We start from the raw sequence: 24,052 nt of genomic DNA, 5'->3' as shown, positions 1-24,052 counted from the left end.
CCTCCCCCTTCACCTACAGTCTTGCATCGGATTAAAACTATTACCCCCAAAATGAAGTAAGAATTTCGGAGGAGATGGAAAAAAATACTCCGATAACCCACTAATCAAAAACTTTTTTCGGGCTAAAAATTCAACAAGAGTTATGTAATTAAATGAGATTCATCTTGCACGATTTTGCAAAAAAATGGTTATCTTGCAAGACGATGAGTATCTTGCAAGATCTTGCAAGAAGAATGGTTATCTTGCAAGATTCTTGCAAGTTCGTTCCGGTCGAGCTGTGCTATCATTGGCTGTTTTAGACGCATTGTCTTTTAATTAGCGCAAACTATTACCAAAATATAGTGGAATGAGTTTTCATTTGAAACAAAATTTATACCAGATACCTGTATTTCATTACAGCCGTTGGTATTTATACTGGTCACTCTCATTTATTTACATTAATTCGTGCTTTAAATTTCTTGTTTTGCTACTATGGAAAACAATTAACTTTCTTTTTCTAAATTGATTCAAATGTTATTTTGAGCGGAAGCAAACAAAGTTGATGCCATTTTGGTTGTAATTATGTATCACAATCTAAAAAAAATTGATGGGAAGCAATGTTCGCGTCTCATTTTGATCTTGATCGATCATGTTCAATTTATTTGCATATTTGCGAGATGAATGGTTATCTTTCAAGATTCTTGCAAGACAAAGAGTTACCTTGCATGATCTTGCAAGATTTTGGAAGAAAATCTTGCAAGACGATGTATCGTCTTGCAAGATTTTGCCAGAATCTTGCAAGATCTTGCAAGATAAACAATCGTTGTGGACTGGGGTAGCAAAACCTCAGCGCTGACTTTTGCAAGATGAGCAGTCATTAACAGTAAATTTTATCACTCCATTTAGGGCGTTTTGCGCCTTACTCTCTGACGTATCATTCTTTATAACTCGGGCTATTAACTCTGAAAAAAAATCCCCGCTAAAACTTTTTTAACTCATTCACTCTTTTGAGTGCAAATCTTGAAATTTGTCATCAAATTATTCAAATTTCTCCACCTCTTATAGTTCTTTAGCTGTAGCACTGTAGCACAAGATTTGAAGAATATAGCTTCAAAATTTAAAAAGGAGACAAAAAAAAACGTTCTATCAAAATTTTGACCACTTTTACTGGTCGGCACATACCCCTATATTGGGCATAATTGACTGATTTGTGCAAGTGATTCCACACGCAACCTCAAAAATTCGTTCTGTGGAGTAGAATAACGTTTGCTAAATATGATTATGTCGGAATATTTGGAATGGATTAGGTCAATGTTTTCCACAAAAGCTTTGTGGTATAGTAGTACATGTCATTCTGGGGGCTATTGATTTGGTGCAACAAATCAAGTTTATTTTAGGTTAAATTATTTTAGTTCATTTTCAGTTACCATTATTTCATTCATCATTTAGTTCTCGTTCTGAAGATCAAATCATAAGTTTTTATAATTTTAAATTTGTTTACATCCTGTGCATGATATCTTTTGTCTGTTCATGTTGTCTCGTGATTGTAAGTTGCCGCAATTGGAAATGTAGTGTTGTGAACAATCTGTTGATCAGTTTTAGTTAATCTTTAATTTGAATAATTCTGCTCATTTTCTGAATTCAATTTAGTTGTCTCTCTCTTAATCTAACTTTCGCTCCACCAAATTTTTAATTTAGCCAAGATAAAATTTAAGCTCATTTCGCTAAGCGAAATACCCGTTTAAAAAGAAAGCAAACTTTCGCTCCGCCAAATCTACACTTAATCTGCATTCAGAGTATTAATTCAACAAGCATCAAAATTAAGTGTCGATTTGCTCCGCGATTAGTCCAACAAATTGGAATAGTTAATTTGAATACATTGGCACCGCGAATCAAATCAATCTACAGATTGATAATCTGTACGACATGGCACCGTCAGCTCGAGAATCTCGAAAACCACCATTGTCGATAGAGCCATTTTAGAACTCTCAACGTCAGACCCTCCAATCAGATGGGAAAAATGGCGGATACAAGTCAAACTTGCGATCCTCGCACGTGAGAATATCATATTGGACACGCTGCTTCAACCGAAACCAACGACGGTTCGACTTCCAGCTGAACCAAAGTACGAGATGCCAATTCAAGATGCAACACATGACATGGAGAGAGACCGTCAGATACGAAACAGTCAATTGAAGTTGCAGTGGGAGTTAAAATGTAAAAAAATAACAGAAGCGGGAATACTATGCGGGGAACGGCCAAGGAATCTTTGCAACCAAAAATGTGTGTCTCTTTTGCACCTAAGCATTGGTACGGAGGATAGACGCTTACTAACACAAAAATTTCCTCACGATAATATCTATGACCTGACTACCCTCAAACTTTGGGAGATGATGGAGATAGCCTTTATCCGTCCACGAAATATCACATTCGATCGATATGTGTTCTTTTCTCGAAAGCAGAAGAAAAAAAGTGAAACAGTAGAACAATTCTACAGCATTTTGAATGAATTGGCTGAAAATTGTGAGTTCGAAAATCGTGAGGAGGTAATCATTAGGGACATATTCATCACAAACATGTTGGATGATGATATTCAACGGGAACTTTTCCGTGATACAGTTGACCCAGAAGGAGCACTCAGTATTGCAGTCAATATGGAAATGGGCCAACAGAAGCAGCAGACAATTTCATCTAACAACGGTGCAACTAGCAGTACAGTAAACGCAATACAATCATTCAATCGATTTCGCGGCCCGGGTGTGCGTGGAAATCAATCAGGAAGAACAGTAGTAAACCGTGCATCCGTTGAACAATGTCGTCGTTGTGGTCAAGCCTGGACACCTACGCACCGCCAGGTTTGCACTGCTATGGGTAAGAAATGTAATCACTGTGGTTTGCTCAACCACTTCGCAAAGGTATGTCGAAGAAAACTTAACAATGCACGAAATACATAATAAAATACTCGTATTAATAATGTAGAAACTGCAGAAACTCCAAATCAAAATTCAAGTAAGGAAAATCAAAATGTTGACTATATAAATTATAACGAGCAAATTAATTAGGATTATGATTCTTCAGACGATAATTACGTTGCGACAGTAGAAAACGTTAATTCACCGCAAGTAGCACTGAAAAATATGACGATAACGATCGGGAATACAGATTGTGATTTGTTTCTCGATTCCGGCAGCGGTTGCACTATTATCAATATGTCGCTCGCTAAAGAAATAATGTATAACTGTCCGCAATCACAATGGTCAGAGAAAAAACCATTAGAATTAAAGTCTTTTTCTAAAGATATTGTCAAAATTCTAGGCACTTTGAAAACGCCAGTTCGATGCAATGATTGGAAAATTCAGAAAGCAAAAATCACGGTCGTAGCTGATGGTTTCCAACCAATTCTCGGACGAGACCTTTTTGATCAATTAGGCATAATAATATCGCAGAAACCTTGCCCGAACGTAGAAGTCAATAACATAGATCAAACTTGTGCAATAAAAAGATCGTTAGCAAAGGCATTCCCAGATTTGATCTCACGAATCGGAAAATCTAAACATCACACGGTTAATTCAAAATTTCATAAAAATTATCGAGTGACTCATCAAAAAGGAAGAAAAGGGCCGATACATCTTCAGCCGAAAGTGAAAATTGAACATGAAAAATTGTTAAACGAAGGACATATAGAAAAATTAAACAATTGTTCTGATCAATTCTTTATTTCTTCAATAGTCATTACAGTAAAAAAGGATCAGTCAATAAAAATAGCACTAGACTCCAAAATTCTAAATGAAGCCATTCACAAAAACAAGTATCAAATGCCAAACATAGACTCGCTAATTCAAACGATTTCTCAAACACTGTCAACGGCGCCGCAAGAGACTGCTTATTTTACAACTCTTGATTTGCAGTACGCATATAGTCAACTAAAATTACATAGTGATACGGCCCGCCATTGTAACTTTAATATCTTTAGCGGAGATATGACTGGCACATATCGCTTCAATGCTGGATTTTACGGTCGTACGGATATGCCAGCCGAAATTCAAAAAGCAATGGATTGCACTCTCGCAGGTCTGGATAATACTTTCTGTTTCTTGAACGAGATATTGATAGTGAGCAGAGGTGGAACAGAAAAACATCTCGATTTAGTACGGAAATGTCTAATAAAATTAGATCAAGAAAATCTCCGAATAAACCTTGCAAAATGCCATTTCGCAAAAGAAAAAATCGAATGGCTCGGACATAATATTACCCAATCAGGTGTATCACCGCTGTCAAATAAAACAGATGCAATCAGAAAATTATCAGCTCCTACCAATCTAAAAAAAAACTCCGATCGTTTATGGGGTCAGTACATCCTTTAGGAAAATTCATTCCAAATTTGTCACAATTATGCTACCCATTCCGACCTCTCCTTAAGAAAAACACAAAATTTCTTTGGACGGAAGAACATGAAAAACAGTTCTCATTGATTAAAGAACAAAAATGCGGCAACTACTGAAAATATACATTTTAACCCGGAGTTAGAAACACGAATAAAATGCGACGCTTCACGTAAGGGTTTGGGATGTGCATTAGAACAACGAACACCTAATGGCTGGCATACCGTAATATTCGCGTGATGATTCTTGAATTCTGTTGAGGACAGATACAGCATAAATGAGCTCGAACTTTTGGGTGTTTTCTGGTCCTTGGAACACTTTAAATATTATTTATACGGCAAACCATTTACTGTAATAACTGATCATAGGGCTCTCCTCTCAATCATGAGAGAGAACAGATCTAATAAATCCTACAACTGTAGATTGACACGTTGGGTAGATCGATTACCACCATTTGAATTTTCAATTGATCATCTAACTGGCTCAAAAATGGGATTAGTGGATTATAATTCTCGCGACCCGCAACAAAAAGCTGCTAATCTATCTGCATATGACGAGCAATTTATAGTAGCTTATTTTATGTCGAGCAAATTTTATGTAATTAAACGCGGTGCAAAAGGCTTTTTTTTAAATGCAGAAATTTACGTTGATTTCGTTAATAATTTTGTAAATTACGTTGAAATCCGCTTACAAAACGAGCCTCAAACAAATTAAACTCCTCTAACAAATTATGCATTGAATTTGCACCGCAAAATCCAGAATATTCTACAATTACGAATAATGATAAATCAATTAACGAATAAACAGCAAATAACTTAGATTCCAATATCAAAATCGAGACAACTAATATTCCTCACTCGCTTTTTGCCCTGAAATGTTCTACCAAACAGTCGCTACCTAATTAAACAATTTCCAACGAATTGCAGACAAATTCAATAAAGTCAACATGATGTCGCAATCAAATTCAGACGATGAAACATTGATGCAAGTTAAACAATCGACGTCTTCCAGAGTAAGATTCGCAGACGAAGCAGGACAGTCTTCAGCCCAAGTAGTACCCGCAACGCCAATCACCCCAACTACCGATACAAAAACAGTCACTTCGCCTTTAGTTGATGATCTCTTTTTGGATTCCTTCAACTTCGCACTTTCAAAGATCTTTTCCAGTTCCCTAATGGCTAGCCTTACAACTAAGGATGCGATTCTCAAAGAGATGCGGGATTGCATCCTAACCGAAAAAGAGGACAGATGCAAACAGATATCACCATATATACATTCCTTCTGGAAAGATCTACATGTTAAGAATGGATGTGTCTGCATCGACGACAGAATAGCCCTTCCCCATGCCATCAAAGATGCTTGCGTTGACGCCATCCACGCAACTCATCCGGGTACATGGGGAAAGACAGATATGGCAACTCACGCGTGGTGACCATATATGCACAGGGACATAGCTACAAAGACCGCAAAATGCAACCCCTGTGTCAAGATTGGTAAAAAATTAAAATCTATTATACCCGCTAATAAATGGGCACCCTTAAAGTTATGCAAAGTTCCAAATGAAGAGATTCAAATTGATTTTGGAGGATCCATCTATAATGAAAAAAAATCAAGAGATTTACTTTCTTGCATGTATTGATCGATTTTCACAATTTCCAACAGCAGAAGTATTTGATAGAGCTAATGCGGATAATATTTTGAAATTTCTCCAAGAATACGTTTTGCTACACGGAATACCCCGTACAATTAGATTGGATCAAGCTCGATGCCAAACCGGACAACAAATTAAAACATTTTGTAGTCAAAATAACATACAGTTAATTGAAGCACCAATACACAATCACATAGCAATTGGCTTAGTAGAGAGGCTAATACAAACAATCAAGAATCGATTAGCTTGTATTAAAACGTTGGCGCGAAATCACTTCAATGTGAAAGCATCAATAAATTCAATAATTTACAAGCTCCGAATATGCCGTCAAAAGGCTATTAATATATCACCATTTGAGGCACATTTTGGTAGAAAGGCGAATACACCATTAAGTAATGTAACGACAAATCCGGACCCAAAAAGTCTGACATACAAAAATATTTTAAATAAATATTTATATTTGGAGACTGTCAGATGGGAGGAACTCATCTCGAAGCGACACAGAAGTTGAGTTGAACAAAGACAGGCTGAGCAAAGATGCGACAAAATGAAAAAACGAGATTCCGAACAAAGAATCAAGAGTGACTCCTGACCCAGATGTCGGACAATCCGTGCCACGAACAGAAGCATCATTAGAAGTAAAACTAGCAAAAAAGAGACCGCGCACAAAACAATCAAAGAAAAGCCTAGATGGGTTATGCGACGTGTTGATGCCCGGTTCTTCGGTGATAAAAACGGACACATTCACCTCAGTCAATAAAGAACCAGGAAAAAGAGATGTAACCATCAGAAATCAGACTTAGCGAAATTAGGCACAAAAGCCGAACGTCAAACAGAATTGCAAACAAACGCTAATCAACGTCCAAAGACACAAACGTGAAAAACAACCGAGGATCTGATCAGCCATCACGCGAAAGACTTAAGGAAGAAACTAGAGGGAGATAAACGCATGAAGCACAGGAAATTAGCAGATGATGTCAGTACGGTCTCTTCAATACACTCTAATGTAACACGCGCTCTTCGGGTACGAATGCCCACTAAACCAAAGAGATCGATAATAACAGCACCGCCAAAACAACCCACAGAAATAAGAAGCGATTTTGCGGTGCCAATGGAGATGCCATCGACTTCAATTGTGATAGCGGAGCCACCTAGCAGACCAAAACGTAAAGCTGCTACAAAAGCCTCAGTTGCATTACATCCTGTAAAACCAAAACGATCAACACCCTCGGTTACTGAATCAGATGAGTCCGTCACATCCGTACAAACTTGTCCCCCTACAACATCCAGTCCTGGTGTAAGTGCGAGAAACAAAAGGAGACAGGTCATCAAACAACAACAAATACGAAACAAATCGATAATCTCAGCCATAGAGACGGCCGCTGCCCAATCTCAGCAAAGCGAAACTGACTTTACAGTCGGCCCATGTTCACCAACACAATCGTACCCCACTCAATACCACGTTTTGCCCAATTACGAAGGACCAGAATCATCGATGACGGTCGGCGAGGCCGAAAGATATTATGGAGGTGATAGCGACTAAAACACTCTAATCAAAACTATTGACATTTAGCAAATAAAACACTTCTGATTCAAATTATTATAGTATTAAATATTTAACCAGTACAAATGTTATTAATTTTCTGTTTAACAACTTTGTCATTTATTTTTGTCAAGGGGGAAATGTGGTATAGTAGTACATGTCATTCTGGGGGCTATTGATTTGGTGCAACAAATCAAGTATATTTTAAGTTAAATTAATTTAGTTCATTTTCAGTTACCATTATTTCATTCATCATTTAGTTCTCGTTCTGAAGATCAAATCTTAATTTTTTCATAATTTTAAGTTTGTTTACATCCTGTGCATGATATCTTTTGTCTGTTCATGTTGTCTCGTGATTGTAAGTTGCCGCAATTGGAAATGTAGTGTTGTGAAGAAATTGTTGATCAGTTTTAGTTATGCTTTAATTTGAATCATTCTGCTCATTTTCTGAATTCCATTTAGTTGTCTCTCTTAATCTAACTTTCGCTCCGCCAAAGTCCTAATTTAGCCAAGATAAATTTTAAGCTCATTTCGCTTAGCGAAATACCCGTTTAAAAAAACAAACTTTCGCTCCGCCAAATCTACACTTATTCTGCATTCAGAATATTATTTCAACAAGCATCAAAATTAAGTGTCGATTCGCTCCGCGAATAGTCCAACAAATTGGAATAGTTAATTTGAATACATTAGCACCGCGAAACAAATCAATCTACAGATTGCTAATCTGTACGACAAGCTTTTTGCGGAATTCACTGACGGACTTAGTGTGAGTGTATTTCGCGGACTTATATAAATAGGCTATGCGATTTGATTAATTAGAATGTGCAATTTGCATAATTGAAATCCAAAATTTTCTTAATTAGATTCCACTAACTGCGTTATTAAATGCACATTTTGTGTAATTAGATTCTAGAAATTGCGTAATTAGATTTGACAAATTCAATTTGCGTTTGATGCGTGTTTCAGTTCGTCAATTAAACCATCAAAGTAGAGTAACGGAAGCTCAAGAAAGTCTTTTCCGGTCAGAATTATTTATTATTCTTTTTTTTATTAAGCAAGGTATACTCTGCTTTGATAAATTGCGGATTTTTTCCGTCGCACAGAAACTGATATAACTGGAGTAAAAGTTAAAGTGGATTAGAAGGCAATAACGAGGTGCCTCTTTGATAAAATCAGGCATGGAGAAAGGATTAGGGGAACTTTGTGCACAGTGATTTTAAGTTTCAGAGGTTTCCCTTTTTCTTTTGATAAACGAGGAGGCGTGGTTATTAAATTCACAAATTTCCACCCAATTTTAAAAACTAATTTTGGAGTTCTGAGAATTAACCTCTCAGATTTTACTTGAAGTGGGAAAAGAATTTGGGCAAAACATAATTAAAATCATAAACTTCCCCGTTCTTTCTAAAAGAAGGGGGGCTAAATTCTTTCAGATATTTCACCTCTTTTGAAAAAAATAATCGGGATTCAGATAAGAGCGTTTTTCAGTTTTGACATAGAACTGAATTGGCAGAAAATTGTGCAATTACTATCTTCAGAAAAGCACCCCTTCTTTCAGATAAAAAGGAGAGATAATTAGTTTCTCCTAATTTTTAAAAAAAAAGATTTCAGGCTTCGAAAAAAAATTTTTGCTCAGTTTTACAGTGAGTATGAAACAATAGCTTAAATGGGAACAGACAACACTAATGAGAACATCAAAACTCAATTTCTGTTTTTGGTTCATTAAATTTTCCCGCAAAAAATTCTCAAAATTTCCCCTCCAACGATTTTTTTTCAGAGACTTGTTTTGGAGACTTGCTTATAAAAATAGAAGTATTTCACAAACCTCGTTATAATTTCGATGTACATCAAAAAGATATTGATAAAACAAAAACATCACATATTGATTTGCTAAGTCCAAAAATTTTTTGGGTCCAAGCCGATTTCGAAGCTTCGTTTTTCAAAATGCAGTTCAGCTCCTTGATTTTGAGCAGTGGTTTCTGTAGAGAATTGTTGGAGCCAATTTTGCATTTGGAATCGTGTTCTGTGTGGAATAAGGGAACAGACGAGGATACCATGTGAACAGTTTTGGGTGGATATAATGTTAGATAGATATTCACAATTTCAATTTTAATCAAGAGTTTTTTCATTGATGTGCTAATTGAAATCGAGTATACTTTCATTACTCAAATGAAGTCTTATGTAGTCAAAATTCTTAAGCCAGAAACCGCTTGAGTTGGGCTTATCTCAATAATGATCTTGAATTAATTTTAGCGAATTCAAAATTAATTGCCCTTGAGTGTAGAAATTAACAAGAAATACGGGGAGAATATTTTCGTGCATTGAATTATATTAAATTTGCAACTTTATTCCACACAATAGTGTCTTAAAACGAGAACTTTAAATTTCGATAGAATATCAGAACTATTGAAATTAGGATCAATTCTTCTCGCTTTGCGAAATCCGTTAACAGAATTCAGTATATGCCACTTCGTATTGTCAGTGTTTACCATGAACCTCTCTAAACGTGTTCCGTGGATAGCACTGAACACTGACAGATTATTGTAAGCGTAGTTCAGGTGTTGCTTATGTGAGTTCCAAGGGCCTAAGATAACGGGAAATTGATTTAAAATAAGGGGTTTTTATAAACTTGTAATGCACTATATTCGTTTGTGAATGCACGAAGAAACTTTTACATTGGAAAAAATTTCATCAAGATATCTGAATTGTTAATTATAAAACTTTAAAAAGCGTTGTAAATTTAAAAAAAAACAACCCATCGTATTTCATTTTCGTAATATCTCTTTCATATGAAGTTTAACTTACGATAAGCTTTAAATTGTTTAGGTTTATGATCGTTAACACATAATCAAAGTAAAATCTTCCGTTAATTTTTCACTAAACACACTGAAGAGGTTTTTTGTCATCATTAGAATGTTTTTTCATGGAGTTTTGTCTAAATTTGCGAATTCTAAAACTGGGAAAAATAAAACAACAAAAAACGTTGATAGTAGATTCCCAAAAAGAACCTCAGATCAATTTGACTCAAACAGTCATAAAAAATTCAAAACCAAATAACAGCAGCAAAAATATCCTCGGAACTGTTCAAAGAACAGAACTTCAAATTAGCATTACGGTAAACCTTAGTGTTTTTGTCACACACTTTAACTAAAAAAATGCAGATTTCACGAACAAAAATCTATATTTTTCCTGTAACGGCACAATCTTCAAAATTAACTATTCTAATTATTATTCTCATTAAACAGGGTGATACAAATTTTTCAAAAATGACTGCACAAGCAGGATTATGCAAACTAATTCATGCCGAAATATCCGCAGAACTGTCTGAAACAAATAAAAGATTTCTCAAGACGTCAAACTGATAAACTCAAGAAATTACGCTAACACTTTTTTCAAATCCGTGACATTCGGTAGAAGGAACAGCAAAGAATATCGAAAGTGACCATCGCAAAAAAATCAATAATCTATAAAAAAAAATTTCCTATATTTCAGTTGAAAGGTCTTATCAAATTTTCAAGGGTTTGATTTGAGCAAAACAACCAATAGTGTAGTCCTAGGAATGTTTTTTCTGAAATGTATAGGTAGATGCCAGTTGTGTCAAATATAGACACAAATAAGTCAGAACTCGGGTAAATTTTTATCGTTTTTATCAAACGAAAACAATGTAAAAATGAACATAAAAGAATAAAAAGGAGATCAGAACTACCAATCAAAGGTTTATTGCAGTCTGAAATTGTTCGAGGAAACTATAATAATATAATAATAGAAAACGCACGAAACAGAAAAACTGTTTTAATTTTGGAAAAAGAACTGAAGAAGAAAATCAAAAGAAAATCGAAAATCAAAAAGAAAATCAAAGTGAAAATAAAAAACGAAACGAGAAAAAATTTTAATTCTCAAAATAATTAGGTAAAAAATTCGAAATACAAACCATTTGGGCCAATTAGTTAAAACTAAAAAGAAGCATTGAAAAAAGCAAATTTGATCAAAAATTTCGCGCTCACTTCAAGAAACTAAACTTTTTCTTTCAATTTTAAAAGATATTCCATTACGATGCAGAGGTATACTCAAATCGTCACGGGCAGATATGCCCGATGCGTGTATCTCGTGTTCGTTTTTACTATGTTAATACATTGAAAGTGGAAAAATACTGCGGAAAATAGCTACTACAGCAGAAAACGGCAAAATAGAAGGGAATATCGTATCCCGTGTTCGCAAAAGTGTCCTATTTTTAGCCGCGAAATACAAGTACAAACTTAATAACCTATTTTTCGCGCGAGTTGTATCACGCATTCGCTCCATTTATGTGTCGATTTTTCGCACGCAATGTAGCTCGATTTCGCTTATAATCTGCAATTAAGCATAACTTAATTACTACTTATTTAATTAAGCCTAACTTATTACTACTAGTAGTACTTTATTACTACTTTATTACTACTTATTAAAATTGGCCGATCCCACATTGATATACGAGGTCTTTGATGTGCGAGGGATTTTTCGGGAAAAAAATCAGTCTTTGTGATTGCATGTATTTAAAGCACTTTAAAGCTTTGAAGGCTTCAATTAAATCTTTATTAAAGTGCTTATTGCATGCTCAAAATGCGCGCAAATAATAGATACATAAATTGAGCGGAAACGTGCTACAAGATTTGTTACCTAAATTTCGCACCGAATGTTCTTTTATTTCGCAAAATTGGCGGAACCCCTTTTGCGAAAAGTAAGATACAAAGGATGTCACCTAATTTCGTTCATTGTATGTAACTAATTTTCGAGCCAATTTTACTAAAGTGGAAATTTTGGGGTATATCTCTGCATCGTAATGCTTTCTCTCTTTTTCAGGGTTACTCATGGACATAAAAACCGATTGCTGTTTTTCACTCCGTTTTCTGCTTTGTCTTCTGTTCAACAGCTTGACTTTACTGGTAACTTTTTACGTATGGCATAGGCTTTATATCTGACACTTAACCGATGAAAAAAGACGGAAAACAGCGTAGTTGACTTTAAGGAAAATATGATCTAAATTGTGGTCTTTTATTTGCTCAACTTATCTGCTCCATTATATTATTCAGCTCAAAAAGCTTAAACATAAATCATAGAAAACAGATATTTTCAGGAAATTTTCCAGATATTGCGACTTTAAATCAGTTATTCTAGTCTTCTAACAAGGATGTCATTACTTCTTCATTAATAATTTACAATATTGTTAACAAAATTTACAAGCAACATATACCAATATATAACGTGCAACGTCCCAAAAAATATTCTCTGAATTCAGTGTTGACAAAATTTTTGTCACATGTCATCCAGAGTCGATAACCCGCGTAGCAAACCAGACACTGAGCAAAAGAAGCCCGATGACTAGTCAAAAATTAAAGTGATCTATATGGAATCAAAAGGTTTTTAAAAAGGAAAAAGACTAGGCTCATTAGAGAAACGTTCGAAAAAGGCACAAAAATTAAAAAATAGCACACAAAATGGCTTAAAAGCACGCCATTTGCAAAATGTAAGAAAATGACTCAAAGTTACAGCTAACAAAATCATAAAACTATTGTCTCCTAAACAGATAATTACTAGCTAAAAACAAGTTTGGAACCTATTTTGGCCCAATAAATAGAATTAAAAGTAAAACAAAATACTTCTGAAATCTAAAATTCCGCACCGGAACAAAAATTTTTGCTTTTATGTGGAATGATTTTTATTACCAGTCAATCTATCACTACAAACTTTTAAAAAAAATGTGATACTGCTAAAGTGATGAATAGAGTTTTTTGCACTGCTTAAATGGGACTGCCTTTATTTTTTTCAGTGCCTAAACTCACAGTACTACAAGTCAACATATTTACGATCTTCACCGCTACAGTTTCCAAGGTAACATATATTTTTAAACAAAAACATCGTCAATTTTCTCTGACATGAATGAATGAAAAGCAATTGGTAAAGAGGCATGGGCAGTTAAGAATATATTTTATGTAAAATTTAAAAAACATCAGATTAGTTATCAAAAGAAATTGACCCAAAAGTAAAAAGTTAATTTCTTTCACTGACATCTTGCACATCATTTACTCTTGGGTCTTTCAAAAATTCCTTTACGATATGTTCTTTTTTCGTTTTTTTTTTTCACTGAAGCTCTCGATGATGATTTAAATTGAACATTAGAAGACAGACTAATACAAATTGGAATGTCTAGTGCAACAAAAAAATCAGCTAAAAACTTAATCTTCCTACTTATATGAAACGTAATTTTCTTTGTCCTGTCAAGTAGTTTTATTTTCATGGTAGAGAGAGAGAGAGAGACAGGTTCATTTTTATATGTCGGAACAACGTTATTGAGTAAGCCAAAAAATAATTTGCGCAAAGATAATGTAAGAGAAAAAACGGGTAAATTTTGAGATCTGTGGAGCGATCGTCATTTCTCCCATTAAAACAGGCTTCAATTTTTGCAAATTCTAATGCTTTTGCAAGATTGTGATTTCCGATTAGTGGAACCCAACGAAAAAATTAAGATTGAGTAATTGCACGTGACTAATTTCAGTTGCAATGACTCATTTCAATTGTTTTCTCCGGTAAGCGTTTACTTATGAGCTTTAAGTTCTAATTCCACAAGATAATATGTGACGTATTCTTTTCACCTCTTCATCAAACTTAAACTTAAAATAATAACTACGCCAACATACTACACACTAGCTGTAGCTGCTTTTTTCGTTATTGAGATTCAAAAATTTTTTGTTAACCTCTTCTTGCTGCTGAACACTTCAAACTTTGTCTTTTTGCACCATTAATGCGGACTTTGTAAAAAAAAATAGATAATTTTAGAGACGTTAGTTTTAAACTTTCTCTTTTAAAAAGTTTCATCACTGTTGGACGTGACAGGAAAAGTATCGTAAACATACAGCAAGACCGCACAACCTTCTTCAACAATCTTTGCCAAATCGTTAGCGTAAAAATTAAATAACAAAGGACCTATAACAGTACTTTACGGCACGCCTTTTTTCAAAGATATCAAGTCAGCTTGAATTGCTCTAAGAACAACTGTTTGCGTTGTTTTACTCAAACAAATCTCTAATGAGTTGGTATCGTGTTCATCAAAAGCTATAATCAAGTTTTCATAACAAAAACTTTCGTCGTTTCTAAAGCCAAAAGCCTTTGAGAGATCTAAAATTGTTCCTTTAACCATTTTTCCAGCTAAGTTCTACTTGTAATTGCGCTGCAGATTTTCAGATGGCATCGATTGTCGAAATTTGTTTTCTTTAACCATACTCACTGAAAGAAGCAGTTGCTCTCTTCCTCAGAAATCTGTTACTTAGGAACTTTCTGACAAACCGAAGGTAACAAAATTAGGTCGCAGAGTGGGTCATCGGATTTCCTTTTTGAAAAGAGGTGTTACACGTGCTTTTTCCAGATCTTCAGGCTTCAGGATCTTTTCCATCTGTGATGAACTGATAAATGAGATATCAAAATGGCTCTGTTAGCACTACTTTAGCATAGTTGATGGCCCTGATGGTATTCTTCGTCGAAAGTGCGGCTTATTTCTATGTAATGAAATTATTGGCACATTGGTTTCCTAGGTTTTAATGTGTCAAAATTACATTTGTTCAAAAAAAATTTGAGGACAAATGCTATTTATTTGTTTGCTGCGGGTCAATAAAATCTTCCAAAATTGAAAATGTATAATTCAGAAGATTTGAAAATTCTCGAAGTTTTGCCATCTTATGACCAAAACTGTTAAACAATGCTTTGACTCTCGCTTGAGTCTTTTTTATTTCAATATCTTGAAATCACATCTGGCTTGGTCATTCCTCTGGTCACATCTGGCTTGGTTCATCTCTAAAAAATGAAGAGAAGTCAATTTTCATTTTGGCGAAAAAGAACATTTTGAGTATCACCATCGCGAACTCTTGAAATTTGGCTATTGGTTTTCTGGCTTAGCCATTTTTCGTGAAGCCGATATTTTTTGTCTTTTCTATAATAAAAAGTTTTAATAGGAGCATGTAGTGCTAATGCTCTTCCAATTTGTGGTAGATTGTGCAAAAAGTTTTAGAAAAATTTGCTTTTGAAAAACTATTAAGCTCTTCTGGAGTCATCGCCATGATTGGAATAAAATTGAGACATTTATTTACAGGAACAATTTATAGTTTTGGATATACACAATTTGATATATTTTATAGAATCTGTTGCTTCAAAACAATTTCACCAAGGTTTAATATTAGCAACGTAAAAGAAGGTGCATAAAACGTTTAAAAGTTGAAGGTCAAGAAGGAACTGTTTCGGTTCTAACAAATTGCTGTTTTCTTACAATTAATTGTCATTTAACCGGGACCATAGTAAGATTGCTCGAGTTTCCAAGGATGATGTCCAGACCCAAACCAGATATTTGCCAGACCAACTTGGGTCGCGGATCAGGGGTTTCTGTACCGACCAGACCCAAAAATTAAGTATTGGCAACACCAAAAAAGACTTTGGTCACTTTTCCCCAGACTATACAGACTGTTTCCGAGAAAACTGGACTGATCTCCAAACAGACGGAAAACTGGGTAGTGGCCTGACCAATCAGACAGAAATTTGGGCGTTGACCAGGCCGAACAGACTCAATTTGCAATAGGTGACCGAGTCGAGGTTGGTAAAAAATTAATTTAAGATTAGCGGTGAATAACGGTGAGAAAAATTTAGTGGTGAATAGCGGGCGCTTTGCGGTGTTTTCACCACAAAGCGCCAGCATCTTTCATCTTTTAGCGTTGAATGCGATGAATTTTTTTATCGTATTCAGCGGATTTTTTACGAAAAAGAAAGTGACGTACACGGGTTCGAACCAATCACCGTCTGCTTGTCAACAATTTATCATTCAATTGAGCCATCTGACACGTATTTCAATGATATTTCCTGTGAATTTAAGATAAGCGTTGAAATTAGCGGTAAATATTCGTATGATCTGCGATTTTAGCGGTGAAATTCTCATTTCATCGAACTCTGCTGTTAGCGGTGAAAAATTCGTTCTCACCGCGTTCTGCTGGTAGCACTGAAATTTTTTTTCACCGCGTGCATTCTGCTGATGGCGGTGAAAAATTTTCTTTCACCGCTTAAGGGGTGAAAAAAATTTTCACCGCCTAAAAGTTTTTTTCACTGCATTCATCGCATTGAGCGCAAGTCTTACGTTTTTTGCTCAAATTCACCGCAATTCTTTCAGCTTTTAGTGATTTTCAGACACCTCGACCCGGGACAGACGGAAGGAATATTCGACCGAATACTTTTTAGACATTAGTGTCGTGTCGCACCGGACCCTCCTTTCTGCGACCCAAGTCGGTCTGCGGCCAATATCTGGCTTGGGTTTGGGACCTCATCCTGTATCAGAGCAAAAGTTATTTTTCCTTTCTACTGTCCTCCACATTGAGTTTAAAAGCTGTAAAGTTCATCACGGCACTTCGACACAGAAAATTCCTACCGTCCATGACCGTCTATAACTTTTGTTTTCATCGTGTGATTAGTTTCTCAACCTTCGAACTTAGTTCAACGAATTTCAATACTTATGGAACCCTGGGAGACATCAGTCAATACAATGTTTTAGATACAAAAATGTCGCCATAACCGTGTAAGCTGATTGTTTATTCGCAAATTTATCGAAACAACTGTCGCGTGATTTAGCGACTAACAAAATCATAAATATCAGAACTGCCTCGGATATCAGCGGGTGGTTTCTAGTTTAAATTCAACAATAGCGTTCAGCTCTGTGAAAAGCAAAACTGTTCGTTACGTTCAAATTTCAAACCAATTGTAATTTTCCAACTTTTTGAGAATATTCTCAATTCTGAGATCGAGTTACTAACCTTAGAGGTAAATTTGCTGAGACAACATGGGTAAAGGACAATCGCGACCAGCCAATTATGTTCATGTAAGTTGCTTGAAGCCATTCTTTTATCTCTGTTTTTTTTTGTCTTATGTTTTTCAGTTTAGCCAATTAATTCCGATCACAATGTACGTTTGAAAACGGCGAATTTCAAGCTGTAAAATGAAACAAGATGAAAAAGCACGATATATGCAATTGCAGCCATCCGGTACTGATTTACACTCCGAGTTCGCTTGATGAAGACAAGTTCAAATTAATGGAAAAAATAATCAGAATGATTATCTAGTCAGATTAGAGAAATGCCCATCTCTCTAATCTGACCAGATTTTTATTCTGATTATTTTTTCCATTAATTTGAACTTGTCTTCATCAACCGAACTCGGAGTGTAAATCAGTACCGGATGGCTGCAATTGCATATATCGTGCTTTTTCATCTTGTTTCATTTTATAGCTTGAAGGTTTAATGATGCGAATTTTCGGGCGTTAGTGAGCTGTCGTTTAATGGTGCGAATACAAACGCATATATGCTAGCATATATGCGCACATAATCGCACCATCAATTTACAGGTTTTGATTGGCAACGGGGATTTAGGTTTTGATAAATAAGAAAAAGTAAAATCAGAGCTTACTTGACTCAAACTAAAATTTGATTTGTTTGTTGTCAGTAAGTTAACGAGCAGGAAAAATTAAGTAAGTAACGAGCAGGAAAAATATAGGAAGTAAGTGACGAGCAGGAAAAATATAAGAAGTTTGTTTTTTAGACGTATTTCGAACTCAATAGTGTTGTAAATACGATGCGGAAAACGATGGTGAACTGCCTCAAAATCAGAATTTACAACTGCTTCAATTTTTCGTAGCATCCATCGCGCAATAACAAATTATTTCATCAATAAGCTATGCAACTGTTTTTGTCGAAACGACAGTTGGTTAAGTTTTGTACAGTAATTTCGTTCCCGGTCTTTGATGGACAATATATTGTATGTTCTATCCCTTGTTGAGGAATTTTGTTTTTTTTACTTGTAAGAAATTGTCGTTTTTCAGATAAAAAATTGTCGTTTTTGCTTAGACAAAAACGATCAAAGCCCTCACAAGGTACTCGTCGTTTTGTTCGTTATTTCATGTAAGAAATGATCGTTTTTTCATCGTTATTTTTATGTAAGAAAAAAAACGACAAAAAACCGTGATCAACGCTGGGATCCGAACCACTGAACTCCCGATCCATTACCTGACGCACTGCCCACTCCGCTATCAGGCCCTTCCTACACTAATGCTAAAACGATTTTATAGCATTTAACCGACGGATTGAGAGCAATTAACCGACGAAAAAAAAAACGATCAAAAACGACAATTTCTTTTGAAAAAAAACGACGTAAGAAACGACAAAAAAACGATTAAAAACTATCATTTTTTGCACGTAAAAGACGACTTAAACGACGGAAACTAATGAAAACGAAGAAAACGACGACAAAACGACGAAAACGACGACAACCTGACGAAAATGGCGGTTTCTTATAAAAAGATTGTCGTTTTTTCGTCGTTTTCCTCGACACGGGATGGGAAGTAAGGTAGCATATATGGTTACGTAAGTTTGGCAACCCGGGTTGTTAATGCTGTTTGACTTTTTTCCAGGGGTACCAGTTGACATATAATGTGAAAGCTGTATCTGAATACGAAATTAACGACGGTTCTTATGGGTTCTCGGTTTCGAATGTTAACGGGGTCAAATACGAAATATTGGCAGTCTACGTAAAGACAACACATGATATTTGCCACTTTGGTTTTCTGTTGAGTGACAACCAATTTTACGCGAAAGATCGAGGACGATCATTCAATTACTGTATACTGCACAGGCTTGTAGACAATGTTGTGTTGTTAGTTTCGGATTACAGAGACGACATCATTCGCAGTTTCATGCGCAGTCTGGAATATAATGGGGACAAAAAACGTAAGTAAAGAACGCTGAGAATTTTGAATAGTTTCCCTTAGTCCATTTCATCAAACTTGCGTTTGAATGTTGTTTTCTTGCAACATCTAGCCTTCACATAGCTATTATATGTATTGCAAGGTAAAAGAACTACTCTTAAAAAATTGTTCCACGACTAACCTCCGAAATAAATTCGAAGGAAGCTAACAAAAGCTTTATTAGCCTTATCGGTTTTTGCAATGGCTTCAAAAGCCTTAATCGCAAAACCGTATATTGTAGATTTTGTGTTTTTCAACTCCTATCTCCTGGTTGATGTCCAGGCCCAAATTAAGCTATGATATAAGGCCTAAATTAAGTCTAAATTAAGCCTAACTTAAGCCTAAATTAAGCTAAGGGAAAAGGACTTTGAAGTGTTTTTTTTTTCGTTTTTCTCATCCCATCAAACTTAACCAACTCTTTTTCTTTGATAGCTTATTGCAGTTTTTTGGTATTGCATTTTTTTGTATCACTTTTATCAGCATTTTCAGCAGTTCGTAAATATGAAGCTCTTATGTGCTGTAAATGATATTCTCTTCTGGTAATTTAGCAGTTGAATCAAACTTTTTCTTTAAAAAGATTATTCTCAGCAATCTGTTAACTTCGTTATAAAAAGGATGTAGGACGCTTCTTGTGGTCGACCCATAAAGTAAGAATCCGCGCTATATGGCTGACTGTACATATGTCTTATAAACTCTTATCATATACGGTACTTTTAAAAATTTTCTCAAGCGATAAAACACAGCAGTGAATGGTTCACTTTTTTTCTGGATTTTAATGCTATCTTCGGTAAAAAGTTAAAATAGTCATCTAGAATGATGCTTAAATACTTGAAACTCTTCAGATTTTCTATTGTATCCCGCGTATAATGCAAAGCCGACTTCAGTGGCTTTTTAGTATAAAAATTGTGTTTGTTTTTTTGACATTTAATTTTAGTTTATTTTGCTCTAGCCGATGTGTAACATTGTTTAAAGCCAATTGATGATTGCTATCGATAACTTTATGAGTTCCCTTGTTTTTTCATCAGAGTCGTTAGCAAAAATGATTTCTCTTTTGTTTTTGTTTTAACTTGAACTGCCATTTATAAAAAGATTGAACAGCAGCGGTCCAAGTATGGAAACCTGCTGTACTCCAATTGACAATTCTCTAGATTTTGAAGTTTTTCCATTCACTTTTACCATACGTGTTCTGTAGTGCAGGAAGGAATCTTTTATGCCCAAAGTTTTACCCCTCAGTCCATATTCTGAACATTTTTCTAGGATATTCTGATGGTCAACTGTATCAATTGCTATTTTCAAGTCCAGAAAATCATTTTTGTTTTCATTTGTTTTTTATTATTCACACTGATATCCTATAACAAGGAAACAATCGCGTCAGCAGTGCTGTGGTTTGATCCCAACCTAGATTGACGAACTTTTAGTTTCTTGATCTTTTCTGTATAGTTTGATTTCTGTCGAAAAATAGAAATTCGGATATTTTGCCAATATTTGGCAACAACGAAATGGGTCTGTAGTTCTGTGATTTGTTCTTGACCCCTCAACGGAGTGGCGATACTGATGCTACTTTAATAAAAAGTGGTAAAATTGCCTCCTTAAAATGTTTGTTCAAAGTGTTGTTAAAACCGGAGAAACACTTCGGATAAAGCCTTAATAAAGACGTAATTCAAATCATAGCAATCTGATCTGCATTTTTTCTTAGTCTTAGCAATAGCGCAGTAACTTCTTCTATGTCATTTTTTTCCTGAAAATCATAGAGTTTGTTTGTTTCGCTCTCTTTATCATTTCTGATGAAGGCAAATTTTTTGCTAATTCAGTTCCTATTGCAGCAAAATAATTAATAAATTTATCACGATCATCTCCAACAAAGTTCTTTTCGACTGTTCTTTCATACCGAAGGATGTTGGCTCCTTCTTTAGCAAATTGAAACAATTTCCGGTTTTTGTTTCTACTCTCTGTCAGTATTTGCTTTTCATAAAAATATTACATCTTCTCTCGAATTTTATCCTTCAACAATTTAAAACGCATTTTGTACGGTTCTTTACTAATTTGAGACTTTGTTAATAAGTAACCCTTCTGGAGTTGGCATTTTTTTATCTGAAATTTTTTTTTATTCTCTATCAATCCAGTTTTTTTGGACCCTTGTTTCTGATGACTTTAGTGTAAAAGTTTTCTTTAGTGGTTGCCTAAGCAAATTCCTCGTGTACTATATCTGCACACCGGTTAGTATCACTTGTTGATAATTGGCCGCTCACCGATTACAATTTTTTGTGAAAAAAAGTGTTGAGCTCGATGAGAAGATGACCAGCATTTAGTTTATTTCATTTTTTTTCTCAGTATTTGAAACTTTTCAGATGTTTTTCTCTCATTTCATAAGCTCTAATTCCATTGTGTAATAGTCGCTGATTTTAGTTTTCTCAATACAACTTTTTGATTTCATTTTAAAAAAAATTCAATAAATATTTTTTGTCTTAACTGTTTCGCTCGTTGGTGTTTGAGGTCTCCAGAATCCAAAGCCTTCATTTTCATCTGTTTAATTATCAAAGTCGAATTTGCAAATTTTTTCATGTAGCAGAAAAGATAACAACTAGCTCCCCACACATGATATTCCGAGTTCTGGGTGTTATAATTAGTTGATCAAAACAGATAGAAAGTTTTTCAAAGGTTTATGCATTTGTCGAAATTGGCGGAATGTATAAACAAGTAATTGAGTAAGTGTTACCGCAAGTTTTATATTTCAAACTAATAGCTTAAAGACTGTTTGTAGCGAGCGTTGCAATTCTCTTCTTTGTAATTATTTTGTGTACAAAAAGCCATTATAAAGTTCTCTTTTTTCTGTTAGGTTTTTTTATCTGGAGGTAGTTCTGCAGGTCAAAACAATTGCTTCGAAGTTTTTTTTAAACCAAGTTTCAGTCAGCAAAGTTTCCACTCACTCTACCTCAGTTTGACTAATAACATTTTTGAATTCGCCAAAGATTTTTGTTAAAGAGCGAATGTTACGAAGAAGTATCCACTCCTTTGCCATTATACTAGAAGTGTCTTTGTTTTTAAAACCTTCAGATGCTCTTTTGTCTGCATTTATAGAATTATGACTCACTGGTTTTTATCAGGATAACATCCTAACAGCGCAATATTTTTTCTAAATGAAAAAACCCATGCAAAAAACTAGTGCATTGAGGAGAAAACAGGAAATTTTGAGAAAATTGCCAGAGAATAGATCGTAAACGAAAATTTTTAAATGAGCAACAAGAACTTGATAGTTTTTTAGAGTATTCCTAAATGTTTTAATAGCTCCGCGGAGATCGCAGACGCTTTGTAGGCGTGAACTCCCCTTTTTCCAACCTATGCATGTTGCGGAGATTGCAATAAGGTTGAACGGCACCAGCGGAGATTACTGGTAGGTTCGTAAAAGACTAAAAAAGTAATTTTTGTCAGTATGCAGCTAGAATAATCAGTTTGTGTTTTGTTCCTAACAAATGCATTTATCTTACTGAGAGAAATCAATTTGATTTTGAACTTAAATGATCAAAAGTTCACTAAACTTAATCAAAACAGTTCATATAAATTCCACTACTCTCTACCGACTTGGCGTTTGCTTTACGGCCATAGTTTTTCGTTGCTGCTGCGGTCAGTTGCTTGTCTTTATTTTGATAGCATCTAAGTTCTCCAATTCTTCTCAACTTCTCTTCTCAACATCCTGTACCTAAACAAACTTAGTTTTCTTGTGTTCAACATGTACCAAAACAGAGACAACACAACTGTTGGTACTCGTAATCATGTCTCGTTTGTTTGCTTCGTTACGTATTCCCTGTTTACATTTAGACAGCGATTCGTACTTGTAAACATTTATGTTACTCTTTTTTTGTTTCGTAGAACCCTGCTTTTCTTGTATATAACTATTTTGTTCTGGTAGAATATGAAATTACAGATAACAGTTGAAGTTTTTGTGACACTGTTACTGCATAAAAGGTGGCAAGCTAATATCCGATTGTAATCTATTTTGATTGTAAACAAAGGGTAAAAAAATTCAGTGTCTCGAGTGACGTCTACACTTTTACTTGCATAAATTGTGATATTGGAAATAAGCTCACAGACTTTTCTGGAAAACAGTTCCTGAGAACGTAGGCGATTGTTAATGTTTTTTGAGTTTCCTATAATTTAGCAATTTCTTGTTCTTGAAAAAAAAAAGCGAACATCATTGGTTAATTCTCTCACATTTTTAGAATTTAGAACATAAATTAGAAAGTCAAAACCGACTGAATTGTGTGAAGACGTGTCTGATTCGATCAGAACCACTCAAACGCACACCCTTGTTCCAAGACCGAAAACCAGACTCTGAACAGCGGTTCGGGCGCACAATAGTCTGGACCATGGCCTGATCTAGGTCTGAACAAAAGTCAACTGGTCTGATTTGAGGTTACTTCGACCTAGAGGATCTCCTCAGAGGCCAAGAACGTTCATAGTTGTACGTAAAGTTTTAACTATATCTTTCGTCAGGTTATACAGGGAGGTAGCAAAAAATCTATCTGCATTGCTAAAATTATCAGTATCGATAGAATATTCGAGGTGTCAAAATCATCATCTAGTTTTGCATAAATACACCTTTAGTTTTTTAAAGTTCTAGTAGGCGCATTGTTGAGAGTCCATATAAGTTTTCAATGATCTCTAATATTCAATCAATTCTTATAAAAGTTTGAAAGTTGCGG

At 35.1% G+C, this 24,052-nt stretch overlaps 1 protein-coding gene across 1 annotated transcript; it reads left to right on the top strand.

Moving 5' to 3' along the window:
* The first annotated feature begins 17,190 nt into the window (after nt 1-17,190).
* Nucleotides 17,191-19,358, top strand: LOC142357963 (uncharacterized). Its single transcript, XM_075409449.1, has 2 exons — nt 17,191-17,435; nt 19,020-19,358. The coding sequence occupies exons 1-2, from the start codon at nt 17,397-17,399 to the stop codon at nt 19,341-19,343; spliced, it is 363 nt and encodes a 120-aa protein (XP_075265564.1). The 5' UTR covers nt 17,191-17,396; the 3' UTR covers nt 19,344-19,358.
* Nucleotides 19,359-24,052: the final 4,694 nt, after the last annotated feature.

The sequence above is a fragment of the Convolutriloba macropyga genome, unplaced genomic scaffold, assembly GCF_964194025.1.
Source record: "Convolutriloba macropyga unplaced genomic scaffold, txConMacr16.3 SCAFFOLD_3995, whole genome shotgun sequence".
Classification (NCBI taxonomy): Eukaryota; Metazoa; Xenacoelomorpha; order Acoela; family Convolutidae; genus Convolutriloba; species Convolutriloba macropyga.
This window is presented reverse-complemented; position numbering and strand designations above follow the sequence as displayed.

Coding starts and splice junctions, on each gene's coding strand:
- LOC142357963 (XM_075409449.1), top strand. CDS start 17,397: ATGGGTAAAGGACAATCGCGACCAGCCAATTATGTTCAT. Junction 17,436..19,019: donor GACCAGCCAATTATGTTCAT/GTAAGTTGCTTG, acceptor ACTTTTTTCCAG/GGGTACCAGTTGACATATAA.